Here is a 12,503-nt window from a genome sequence, read left to right on the forward strand (position 1 = left end):
ATTGGATCAGCGCAGACAGATCTTTTGTCACCTCCTTGGTCAAGTCTGCTTTCATCTGAGCAAGGTGCTTCAGAAAATCCTCATTGTTCATCGGTTTCGAGGACGGGGGGTTGTTGATAGCTGGCGTCCTGTTTGGAGGCAAGGTTTCGTTACTGCTACGCTTGGATAGTCGAGCAGGTGATGATGTAGCCTTCTTTTTGAGAGGATTTGTATTTTTGTCAGTGGGCTGGGTCTTTTTGGGTGCTTTCACATCTTGAAGGCGCTTTACACCGCGGATGTGGATGAGCTTACAGTTCTTGTTGAAGCACATCATTGTAACGAGGCCATTCTAACAAAGTGTCGGGTGGAAGAAACGGCAGTTATCTCCACTCTTACAGCCCCTGCTGCCATCGGGGCCATTTCTCATGTATCTTTTGCACCAGGTGGGGTGGCAGTGCTTGCATGCGCCACCGGTGAGACCTGTGATACCGTGAGGGCACTCTTGCTTGAGAAGACGCGGACAAACCGTCATGGACCGGTTGTATTCACTGTCTTTGTGTGGCTTCTTCTCTTTGGTATTATTCTCAGAGATGCGGGCAGAGTGCTGATGTTTTCGAGCTGGGGGGTTGATTCCCTCCGGCTTGGTTTCCGGCTTGGTTTCCGGCTTGGTTTCCACCGGTTTGGCTTCCGGTGCGGTTTCCTCCGGCTTGGCATCCGGGGTGGTGTCCTCTGGGATTGTTTCCGGGCTGGTTTCTCTCGCTGGTTCCTGGTGGTCTGGAGGCGGAGGATTCTTACCCGAGAGGCACTCGCTGCATAGATAAACTACACCAGCTTCTTCATCCAGCTGGGCGTCTGTGTAGCATTCTTGATGACCAGGTCTGCGACACATGTAGCATGTTACCTCGCTGGAGGAGGAGTTAGCAGCGCTGTAGGGACAGCAGTCTTCTTTGCATTTGTTGCAGGGGATGTCACGTGCGTCCTTGATGAATCGCACTATGGCCATAGCAGCAACCATCTTGGTTGTGCGGCTGGAGCTTTTGATCGCAGATATCCGTGTTGCCAGCGCTGGGTACATTGTCCATGGATTGGAGCAGCTTGATGGCAGACAATAGGTGTTTAAGCAGGAATGAGCTAGAACCACCAAGGAAGTCCACATTATGCTCCAGGGACTTCGTTGGTTGGTAGGCGTCAAGGAGAATTTTGGTCTCCGTGTTAGTTGCGAGGGCTTTGATTTTCACGATGAGAAGCTCATCTTTGGAGAAGTCAGAAGGCATGCTCGGTGCGGAGAACACTACCGGAAGGGCAGCTAGGACGGTAGTTAGCCTAGCCACCTAAACAGCTAAACAGCTCTCTCGGTAGGTGAGGTTGTTGTGTGTGGCAGCGATAGCTCAGAGCAACAGCAGTCTCCTTCCTGAATGTGAAAGTGATAGTAGAGAGACTAACAGCAGTAGAGAAGCCGGCGCTAGGCTAACAGCGGTAGAGAAGCCGGCGCTAGGCTAACAGTGGTAGAGAAGCCGGCGCTAGGCTAACAGCGGTAGAGAAGCCGGCGCTAGGCTAACAGCGGTAGAGAAGCCGGCGCTAGGCTAACGAATCTTCGAAAAGATATTATCAAAAAATGTGCATCTCCACTGAAGAAAATGAATAATGTGTGCAGATGTCGAGGGAAAGTTCTCATTGATTTCAGCCCTTTTTCTAGCCCTCGTCTTGGCTGCTGGGGGATTTGATGGACGTGAATGAGTTACGGATAAAACTCCCTTCAGAGTGGAGTAATCCCCGGCCTGGGGCCGGTGACAGCCCTGTGAGGAAACCCAATACTCACCAGGGGTCCTCCGTCTTTCCTACTGCAGCGGGAGGACGTCACGCCGCCCGCCAGGGGCGGCGCCAAACGGTTGCTTGCCGTTGCTATAGCAACTCCAAGCAATTACTCAGAAACCCCAGAGCAACCCCTGATTTTTTGTCAAACTCAAACAACATATTTGAAATAATGCCATTTTCCGTAAAATGGTATTAAATAAGTTCAACTAAACCTATGGCCGAATGCGGTACCCGTCACCATACCGACCATTCCTGTCATATGAATCACCAGATTAAGTGCATAATCAGTGAGTAGCGTCAACATTTCAGGGCCGTGACTGGACTGTCGTTCAAATGAACACGAGTCAGCCTGGGACTCTCCTCTCCTACCCTCCCCCCCATAGACATCATATAGGTAGACGCCGCCTCCACTGCTTCAGCCCGTTGCCTCGGCGAAACGCGGCGCCGCCATATTGGTACGGGAGCTCTCTGAAGCCAGAGGTCTGTCAGACGTGTCAAAACAAGCGCAAGTTGCCAGGAGCTGCGGTTTATCTGGATAAAAATCACGATAACCTTTTACATTTCGCAACCAATTTCATGGAGTATTCAAGGGTTTATTTGCCTCTACGTTACTTTGAATCTCGCTAGTTAAATCGCCAGTCATACATGTGCATGGGTCTATGATAAACGCTCATTTTTCTTGCACAGCCCGTGCACTTTCAAAATACTGAGAAGATCTATAAACTATCGAAATAGTGCTTCTTTAGTTACTACGTATTGACCATCATTAAGAGAAATATATTATATATATTATAAGAGAATATATATATTCTATAGCAGTAAAAATATACACATCTCAATATATACATACACATCTCAATAGTTGAACTGTAATATAAATAACATAGCATATATATAATACAATATAATATAATGACTCAGTATAATGTGCAATGGAATAACATATATATGATATATATAATATGTGAAACAATATAATATATTTTAAGTATAGGTATATATTCATATTATATATTATATATATATATATATATATATATATATATATATATATATATATATATATATTTGTACAATTTGACATAATATACAATCATGCTCATAACATTTTCACATCTATGCAGTGCAATTGACACAATATATAATTTCACACAATATATTGTGGTGAGCAGCGCGGGAAGGACGAGACGGGAGCCCAGGTTTAAATGGCGGCGCAACTCTCGTGCCTCAATACATCGCACGACCCCGAGAGCTGCCTTTATTCAAACACACACACACATAACAGAAAACACGGCACACCTGACCGACGGACATACGACTCCGGGTAATGGTTGCCGACAACACTACACACAATAAACACACAAATAGAGACCCCAAACCCGTTAACCCCACTTAACCTAATAACAAACAACTTATCTAAAGACAATAAACCCCCTTTTCCCCAAACAACGTTATGAATACCCCATTACCCAGACTCCCCAGGGGTAGGAGTCGCCACAATATGATATAATATAATAATTTAATCTAGGCTAGAACCCTTTAAAAAGTATTGTCTTGCTGAGCTTTTTTCGACTGTTGCCAGTCTGTAATTGCAGCGTGCTCAGTTTTGCAATGTGGTGCAGCCTGATCTTGTGAAATACAGACACAACCAAGGCCAACAGTGCAAAGTGGTGGTTTTCAATGCCAAATTGTGTGTCCTGAATGTGCTCCTTGAGGAGAAACACATCATCTGTCCAGATGTCAGCCCGGACAAACTGCTTGACCACAGACACACTGACAGCTTGCCCTGATGCACGCTGGCGAATGAACCGCTCTGCTGACCTGACCACCTTCACTGTCCCCTCTGAAGGAATCATCAGCCCTCCTTTGTTCTTCAGAGTCAGCAGGTGGTAGCTCTCGTCGAAAGATGCGCGTGCAGCATCTGTCACCAGGCTAGCACGGCACTCACCACAGGACAGCTTTCTCAAAACATGCCGCACCACAAACCCTGCAATGTAGACCAGTGCGTTTTCCACTAGGCCACCAAAGCGGGTTGGCAAGTAGCTGTGGTCCCCAATCAACGCAGACACATTCACGAAGGGCACCTCAAGCTCTTCCGTTTCAGAGGGAGAGGACATCTCTACAGCCGACAGGGACACGGTCTCATCCTGTGGTGCCACATTCCCTGAAGTGCTCGGTGTGACACCACATCGGACCATGAGCCGGCGGAAGATGCCCTGGAACTGGCCTGCGGAGGGATTGTTGTTCCAGCCCCCTAAAAACCAAAAACACACAACACTTAATACCGATATTTACTCTTTTCAGACGTCAGACTTTTTTGGAAAGACAATTTAATTAATTTAGAAACTTCTGAGATCCTTACCTGATGCCCTGATGGAGTTGAAAAGGAGCTCCAAATGATCCTGGCTGAACCGGTAGGTGCAGATATATTGCTGACTCTGCAGCAGCTCAGGACACATCAGCATTAGGGTGTCAATGTTGATGACAAACCCCATGACAGACAGGTACCTTAAAGAAAATGTTTTGTCAGTTTGAAAGTTGTAGATGGACATTTCCTGACATTTCATGGACATTTCCACATTCACCTGTATGAACTGAAAAACCGCAGACAGCAAAAAGATCGGAACAAGAGAACAGAGCATCATATGCATGCATAAGCAGAGCATGCACATATGGAAGAGTCACTATTTAAAAGACCTCTTTGAACGATGAAGGGGAGTTCCATCCTTCATCACCAAACTGATTAAGTACTCCCGGCCTCTGGACAAGATTTCCACACTCCTTGTCCAATTCAATCCCAGGGGGGCTTTGAATCCTTTGGCACGGGGATTGCGGCTGTTCATAATGTCAAACAGCCTGTCAATTATCTAAAATAAATTGTTTAGGAAATAGAAAGGAAGAAGATGGAGATGAAGATGAAGATGAAAAGATGGCCAGGACCCTTTGATAAGAAAACAATGTTTGAATGTAGTCTTACCTCAATGAATTCGGCTGTCGCTAGAGAGAGGGTGAAGCGTGGATACCCCAGGTCCCTCAGCGTTCGGAGCGCTACTGCCACAGAGCGACTCAGCGTCTGTGCAGCCAGGGACACCTTCATCTTCTGTGAGTCAAACTGAATGTGCTTTTCAGTGACCCTGTTGGCAGCATGCAGTCCATTCTTTGTTTGAATATCGTTCAAACAAACAACGTAGTCCCAGTTGATGAGGCCAGTTCTGCTACAGATTGGGCTGTACGCTTGCAGCATGTTTCTTGCCAGCTTCAACATGTGGCAAGCGTCCATCATGACAAACACCCTCTCGCCAGTCGCAGGATGGGGGAAAAATGTTTTCAAAGGCTCACAAGGGTTGGCCTTTAGCTGGCACCCCAGCTGGTTGCACATGCTTATGTTTGATGCATGCCCATCCATTGTGAGGGACATGACCCGGATGCCACGCTCATGCAGGGCCTCCATCGCATGTACCAGCAGGACCTTCTGTGTGTCGGGCGTCAGAGACTTGGTCAGGTAGTAGGCAATTGGAGCCTTCCAATGGCCTTGTAGGCCAACCACCATAAAAACCAGAGCCTCAGTGGCAATATCTGTCTCGTTTAGGCCATCCCCCAAGTCCACAAATCCGGTCATTTTCTGGGAATGTGGACTGCACTGGACATGTTTCCTGATGGCCATGCCATCCAGCATGAGCGCCACACGTCCATACTTCACTGGATCTTCCTCTCTTTTTCTTCTCAACATGTCCAGCATCATGGTGTTGAGTCCAGGCTTAGAATCCACAGAGCTCATCCACCTTTATCAAATGAAAAAGTAGTTATTATTAAGTAGCAATAATATAATAAAAATGTATTTTGAACCAGTAATTTCCTATCAATAAAGTGCAATTAAATGTAATGGCAAATACCTTTGCAATGTATGTGGATGTGGTAGGTGGAGGTGGAGAGACTCTCTCAGGTAAGAGTAGGCTTTGGGCCCGTGCAGGTGGAGAGTGAGGGCAAACTCCCTCTGCTCTTTAGTGTACTCGTGGCCCTGTTTGGACAGGAGGCCTAATGGAAGATCTGAAATGCAGATAGCACAGAGTAATTAGGAAGTGACTGAAAGAGTATGAATGTCATTATGAAAACACCAATAGGCTAATGTGTTTATTTCCAGGCAAGGCCATATGAATGCAAATATGTAATCTTGTCGTGGCTGTAGACAAAAGCCAACAATCATTGTCTTAATAGCTCTAGCTTAAAGATGCACAAAAGCCAGGAACCATGACTGATTGCTCTAAACAGGTGCCCATAAACACCTGCCAACAAAGGTACCTGGCTATTGTGTGTCTTGAAGCTAGAGCTATCAGACTATGATTGTTGGCTTTTGTCTGTGCCAGATGCTATTCAAACTATGAATGGGGGCATATTACAGACGTTGTCAGGTATTTGGAGTTTAAGTTTGATATATGAAATTCAGACAAGCCAAGCATTTGAACACATTATTGCAGTTGTATTTCTTTGGTTACAGCCCTAAGATATACATGACATTCAAAGTTTAATTTCAATGTTACCTGAGAGTATAAGTCAAGCCTCTCTTGCAGCTCTTCATTTATGAGGTTCTTCCCCCTGAGGTCCTCCAGAAGACAACGCACTGTTTTCTTCACACTCTGCTCTCGGGCCTTTGAGTTCCTCATCTCTTTCTCAAGACTCTCCACCCTAACCAGGGCTTCATTGAGTCTAGTCTTGAGAAGAGTGGGAGATGGAGGCAATGCATAAATGTGTTCCTAGTAAAAAAAGGACAAAACAGTAGTGAGTAATGTTTATGATGCCATGATGCTCACTGCTGTTTTGGGGCATAGCTAGTGTAAATACTCACAAGGTAGTTAGGTGAAGGTTCAGTGACTTGTAATGATTGTAAAGAACAGTCAATTACAAGGCTCGCTTCAGCCTTCCTTGAGGCTTGTGTAGTCCTGGCTGCCACTTTCTAAAACAGAAGAACAAAATACTTGAACAGGTGTATCTCATTCTCAATCATTCCAAATGAACACACACACACACACACACACACACACACACACACACACACACACACACACACACACACACAAAAACCAATTTCAGCAAGCTTAGTGATGCACTTACGGTACTCTTTTGAGATGTGTTGGGAAACTGAACACAGATGGTTTAGTTCCATCCCTGAGCCTGACATTTTGGCCTGTCCGGTCAAAATCCTCCGGCTGAAAGTGCTGGCTACAGAGCATTGACCTCTCATTGGCAGAAAAGTCTTCCCTTTTCACAGCCACTTCCCACTGTCTCCTCAACTGCTTCTCTTTGGGAAACCTTAAACCTTAAAATTGCGAGAAAGGTTAGCTAGCCAGTCAGTCAGATTCATAATACAGATGTATCTTTAAAAAACAACAACATTTAAATAGAAATAACGTTTAAAGGGTTAGGGCTAGGGTGCATGTAGAGTATCGTGACATTTTTTCCGTAGTTTCATTCATAACGTGACACCTTCAAATATTGTAGAACCATTACATATACAGTGGCATGTTTTGAGCCTTTTTTTGTTTGAATCTAGTCTCTTTTTTAAATACATCACAGAGAGAAATTAAGGCCAGTCGCTCAGCCGAAACGCAGCTTTCCGTCGCGACCATAAATGCTATATAATTACATTATACATACGTTGTAATTACTCACAAGCAAGTAGTGGTAGATTATATATATATATATATATACTGTATATCCAATATTTCTTGACAATATTATCTCCTGTTGACGAACGATAGAATAAGGCTTGGCTCACCATGTCCATTTCACGTTAGACTAGCTATAGTCTGATTCTGGTGGCAACTTAGCTGTCTCAACAGCTCTTAGCTCTCACAACATAACACATGATCGACGTGACATGACTGAATTTTACAATTACAAATAGAAACAATTGTTTAGTCTTACTTGTGAAAGGTAATTCCTTGCGATCTCGTTTGAATCGTCCTGACGGTAGGCACCCCCAAGCGGCGCATGAAGTAGGCATCTTCACTCCGAAGACGAAATAACTCCCGTACCAAGATGGCGCCGACGATTTATGCCGCCCAAGGCCGAAGGGGGCGTCTACCTATATGATGTCTATGCTCCCCCCCACGGTGCCCAGTTCCCGAGCGTTGGGCATGCGCACACTCTGTAAGTGACATGAACAGATTAAAAAAAAAACACATACACACAATTAACACAAACTATCCCAAGCAATATGTACAATATTAATTAATTATTATTTAATGTACATGAAACAATAATTTCATTAATAGCATAGTCTTACGAAAAATAAATAACATTTCAAATATGCGGACATCTCGCGGCGAGATTATCAGTCAGAGATGTTCGTTGCCGGCTCGTTGGCGCTTAAAAAATATGGACAAGTTTTTACTATTTCGAAAGAAATCAAGTTCAAACACGACTCGCGATGGCGAGGCTGAGGATGGGCTCGTTAATAGCCAGACTTGTGTTGGACTTGGCAGTTGTTCGGAGGGGGGTTATGCTGAGGTCAAGAAACGGAAGAAAATATTGTAGCCTACACAGTTCTGATTTAGCAATACAATGTTATCACATGCTTGCTAGCAATGTTGGTGTGTTAAACCGTATGGATTAAAGTGGAATATTGCAAGAAGTCCTGTGATCAAGACATCGATTTAAGGTAGGCCGTTTGGTTATTAAGTTTGCCCGTCGCAGCATATTGACTTGGGGCCCATGTGATTTTGTTTTGAAGTAGAACTAGATTATAGGTTTGGCTCATGTCAAAGGATGGGTTTATCGTAGCCTGGTATGATCCGCCCTTAATAGAAGTATTATGAAGTATAATAGTATCAACAATAATAGCAACTATTGTATTAATGTTCCACATAGGCCTACATTTGAGACGTATCGCGCAACTAATGTGAATGCTTTGGAATGTACCGTGGCGACGGTGGGTCTGAGATGTGCAATTCACCACTATTGACAGGACAGCTAACCTTGTAGTTGGGGGACTGCTGACGGGCTGTTGATTGAGAGAACTATGTTGTTTGTTATCGTGTGGCCGCAGTGCCACCTGGACTAGCAGTGAATGTGTACATGCCGCTGGGCTATTTTCATGTTGGCCTTCTTAAAGATCTTCCTCTATATTGTTCTATGTCTTTACGTCTTTATGTCTGTGCGTGTGTGAGGGAGAGGGAGAAAGATAGCGCACGTTGAACTGTCAAATGATACGATCACACTCAATCACAGTGGTGCGATTAGTCTGTGTTGTTACTGTACTGTAAACTTGCCTCGTACGGGACCGCAACCACCCCAACCCGTGCCGAAAATGTCTTCCCGGCCGTGCCTCTGCCAAATTCAGGTGTTTTGATCAAGGTTTTTTTTTTTTACCAGCAACCTCTTGAATTCATACAGCAACTGTTAAGCAACTGCAACAAATTATTTCTGGCGCCGCCACTGCCGCCCGCACACAGGAAACACATGTTGGATGACTTTCAAATAAATCATGAGCAGAAGATGAAAACACATATTTTTCAAACGCCTCTCCCAGCGGGACAGCTGGTGAAAAAAGAGGACAAATTTTGGGAAAAACGGGACGGGTGGCAACACTAATCGCTCCAACGGCACTTTCCCGAGTGATTTGTCTGCCAATGTTTTCTTGTTTTGACAGTTGAGAGTTTCCTTCGTGACGAAGTGTCCGCTTGTGATTGGTCAGTTGCCCAAAAGACGGCTGACGTCGGCCGCTTTCTTCCTGAAAGTATAACTTTTTTCAACGCTCCGTATGGCAGAATAAAACGCTGGGAGAGGCGTTGACTTTTTCCAGAAACGCTCTTCTCCATAGAAATATAATGTTAAACAAGCGCTGGCAGATTTAAAAGAACGCTAGATGTGAACACGGCCTTAGTCCGTGTTCACATCTAGCGTTTTTTGTAATAGGGAAAAGTTTAGCCGACTTTTTTTTTCAACAAAAAGAAAAGCTGGCAGCGTTTTTTTGCCCTAAAGGTACGGCCACACCAACCGCGTTACTCGCGTTTGGCGCGTCGAAAATCTGCATTTTTGCATAGTGAACCATTGGTATAGGCGCATAGACGCGTTACACGCGTTCAAGCGTCGAGTTAGGGGCGTTAAGGTACGGCCACACCAACCGCGTTACTCGCGTTATGGGCGTCGAATATCGGCATTTTTGCATAGGGAACCATTGGTCTAGGCGCGGTGATGCGTTACACGCGTTAAAACGTTGCGTTAGGGGCGTTAGACGCGGCAGACGCACGTAATTACGCACGTAAACGCAGTAACGCACCCAACGCACCAACGCCCGGAGTTCAAAAAATTGAACTTTCAACGCTCCAACGCGTGACGCTTAGCCGCGATAGCCAATCAGCGTGGAGCTTGACCCGACGTCACTGGCAGAGAGTAGTGACGCTTGCACAGAAGCATACGGCCGACATCTTTCTTTATTCTGGGTGGAAATAGTAACACAGTTACGCCATTAAATGCGTTTATGTAAACATTTTTAGCGAGAAATGTGCATTTTACTTTCATAATGTTCACTCGGTGAATGTGAAGGATGTTTGGTTTGATAGTTATGACGAAGAGGGAACGCTCCGTTCACTTGCATGGACAGCGTCTCTGGTTGCTAAGCAACCTCAACGTCTTGGCGGACTATATCGCACCTGATCGGGGCCTGCCTGTAATTCCGACACCTCATTGTTCCGACGTCTCAATGGTCCGAAATATTTCCCATTACATCGACATGCCACTATGCCAACGGTTCAATGTTCCGAAAACGGAACCCATTGGTCCGTTTGTCCGACTTTTCAAAAAGGAGGCACATTAGGCCGACAGCCGAATAGGCCTACATATACAGAGTTTTATATCTCGCTCGCGCTCTCGCTCTCTCTCGCTCTCTCCAAAATACTACATTGGCCTTCATATCACGTTCACGATGAACAATGGAGAGCAAAGTGACAACGCTTCACTTCATTTCGACACAGTGTTTCAGCCCCATGGACAGAGAGCGTAGGTCTAATTCTCAACACGGGCACGAACACACACACACACACACACACACACACACACACACACACACACACACACACACACACACACACACACACACACACACACACACACGGTATGAGGTATACGTTTGACTAAATCAATACCAGCGAAATGATTCACTCACCGTTTGACTTCTTTACGGGAAAAGTATTAGTCCTTGTATAACGTGCGCTTCATAAATTCACCTCTTGTGACCGTTCAAGCCCACAGCAATAGTCTGGATTGGTGAAGTGCACTGCTGGAACTTAGCCTACATCGTCTTTTATTTTTGGTTTCATAATCACAAATGTGGAATTGCTTCCTTTTTGAAAAGTCGGACAAACGGACCTTCGGACCAATGGGTTCCGTTTTCGGAACATTGAACCGTCGGCATAGTGGCATGTCGATCTAATGGGAAATATTTCGGACCATTGAGACGTCGGAATTACAGCATGGCACCTGCTGATCAACACTACGAATGCTGGAAACACACCAGACACACCATGTGAAGTTATTTAACCCGATTATTGTTATTTATATCCGAGATTATTTAATCTAACCCGATCTAAACTCTATCATGCACCCAAACACGGCGGCGTTTGGGTTTCCTACCTCAGACTCCTAAATCCAGCGCAGCCACAAGGCGCGTTAGGCGCGTTGAACCATATTTGTGACACACAATGATCAAGCGTCAAGTTAGGCGCGTTAGGGCCCTTACATAGTCGACGCAACGCTACGCTTACGCGTCCAAAAGGCTACGCAACGCGACGCTTCGGCCGCCATTAAGCGTCGAAGCGTAGCAAAACGCGTCCTCCAAATTTTTGATACGCGACGCGCCGATCCATGCAATACCAAGTGTTGTCGGTGGAGGCGATACTGCAAATATTGTACGTTAATTTCAACTATAGGTTATATTAACGGAAGAAAATTCGAATGAAATGGCGGGCGAAGAGGAAAAATTGTGCGAGCAAATAAGATTATATCAGCATATTTATGACACTTCATCCGTGTTACATTCAAACAAAAATGCTTTGGAGAATGCGTGGAGGGAGGTTGCAACTGCAATGGAAAAATCGGTTGCAAAAGTTAAATCAGACTGGAAAGCCGTCCGGGACAAATACACCAGAGCGCATAAAAAGTGGAAGATCGCGTGCAGAAGTGGTGCTGGCCAAATAACTTTCGGCTATCCTAAGATCCTGACCCAACTTAGCTGGTTGAGTGAGTTCATAAGGCACAGGTCCACCGAATCGAATTTTCCGGTATGTAGGCATAATCAACGTGTGTGTGTGCGTGTGTGCGTGTGTGCGTGTGTGTGTGTGTGTGTGTGTGTGTGTGTGTGTGTGTGTGTGTGTGTGTGTAGAGAGAGACTGTTCAATGTAGGTAATGGTAGGCTATTTACTTAGTCAGGATGTTTGAAAACAGGTGTCTTTCTGTAGGCAGGTGAGGAAGACGATGAGGAGGAGGAGGAAAGGCCTAATTTCCAGGCAGATCAGGCACCTCCATCAACCCCCAACCCCGCCTCATCCCTATCCCAATGTCCACTTCCATCTGACCCTCTAACCACTACCTCTTCCACATCTCACCCTCCCACCACTGTGATGGCTTCTACCTCTACCTCTTCCCTTCTTCCACCCCACCCTTCCCCCGCGACACGAGTGGCTTCTGCTACCTCTTCCTCACTATCCGACCCT

The 12,503-nt window shown here is 45.5% G+C and overlaps 2 protein-coding genes and 1 long non-coding RNA gene across 4 annotated transcripts in view; 1 reads left to right on the top strand and 2 right to left on the bottom strand.

Annotated features, from left to right (window-relative positions):
- Positions 1-12,503, top strand: part of LOC130404229 (inactive phospholipase D5-like) — a 112,436-nt gene that overhangs the window by 43,791 nt on the left and 56,142 nt on the right. The window lies entirely within an intron of this gene.
- Positions 3,232-4,577, bottom strand: LOC130404275 (uncharacterized). Of its 2 annotated transcripts, XM_056608925.1 has the most exons (3): positions 4,492-4,557; positions 4,157-4,302; positions 3,232-4,048 (listed from the first exon to the last, which is right to left on the bottom strand). In XM_056608925.1, exons 1-3 carry the CDS (start codon positions 4,524-4,526, stop codon positions 3,324-3,326), a joined length of 906 nt encoding a protein of 301 aa, XP_056464900.1. In that variant the 5' UTR covers positions 4,527-4,557; the 3' UTR covers positions 3,232-3,323. The 2 variants fall into 2 exon arrangements, with proteins under 2 accessions (XP_056464900.1, XP_056464899.1); XM_056608924.1 differs by having other exon boundaries at positions 4,157-4,577.
- LOC130404276 (uncharacterized) lies at positions 5,647-6,773 on the bottom strand. Its single transcript, XR_008904213.1, has 3 exons — positions 6,638-6,773; positions 6,333-6,545; positions 5,647-5,841 (listed from the first exon to the last, which is right to left on the bottom strand). It is a non-coding gene; the product is annotated as an uncharacterized LOC130404276 (long non-coding RNA).

This window comes from Gadus chalcogrammus, chromosome 15 (genome assembly GCF_026213295.1).
Source record: "Gadus chalcogrammus isolate NIFS_2021 chromosome 15, NIFS_Gcha_1.0, whole genome shotgun sequence".
In the NCBI taxonomy this organism is placed as follows: Eukaryota; Metazoa; Chordata; class Actinopteri; order Gadiformes; family Gadidae; genus Gadus; species Gadus chalcogrammus.

Excerpts from the sequence above, each read along its gene's own strand:
- LOC130404275 (XM_056608924.1), bottom strand. The coding sequence starts at position 4,466 with ATGTGCATGCTCTGCTTATGCATGCATATGATGCTCTGTTCTCTTGTT. Across the intron at positions 4,049-4,156 it reads CAACTCCATCAGGGCATCAG|GGGGCTGGAACAACAATCCC; the intron begins GTAAGGATCTCA and ends TTTGGTTTTTAG.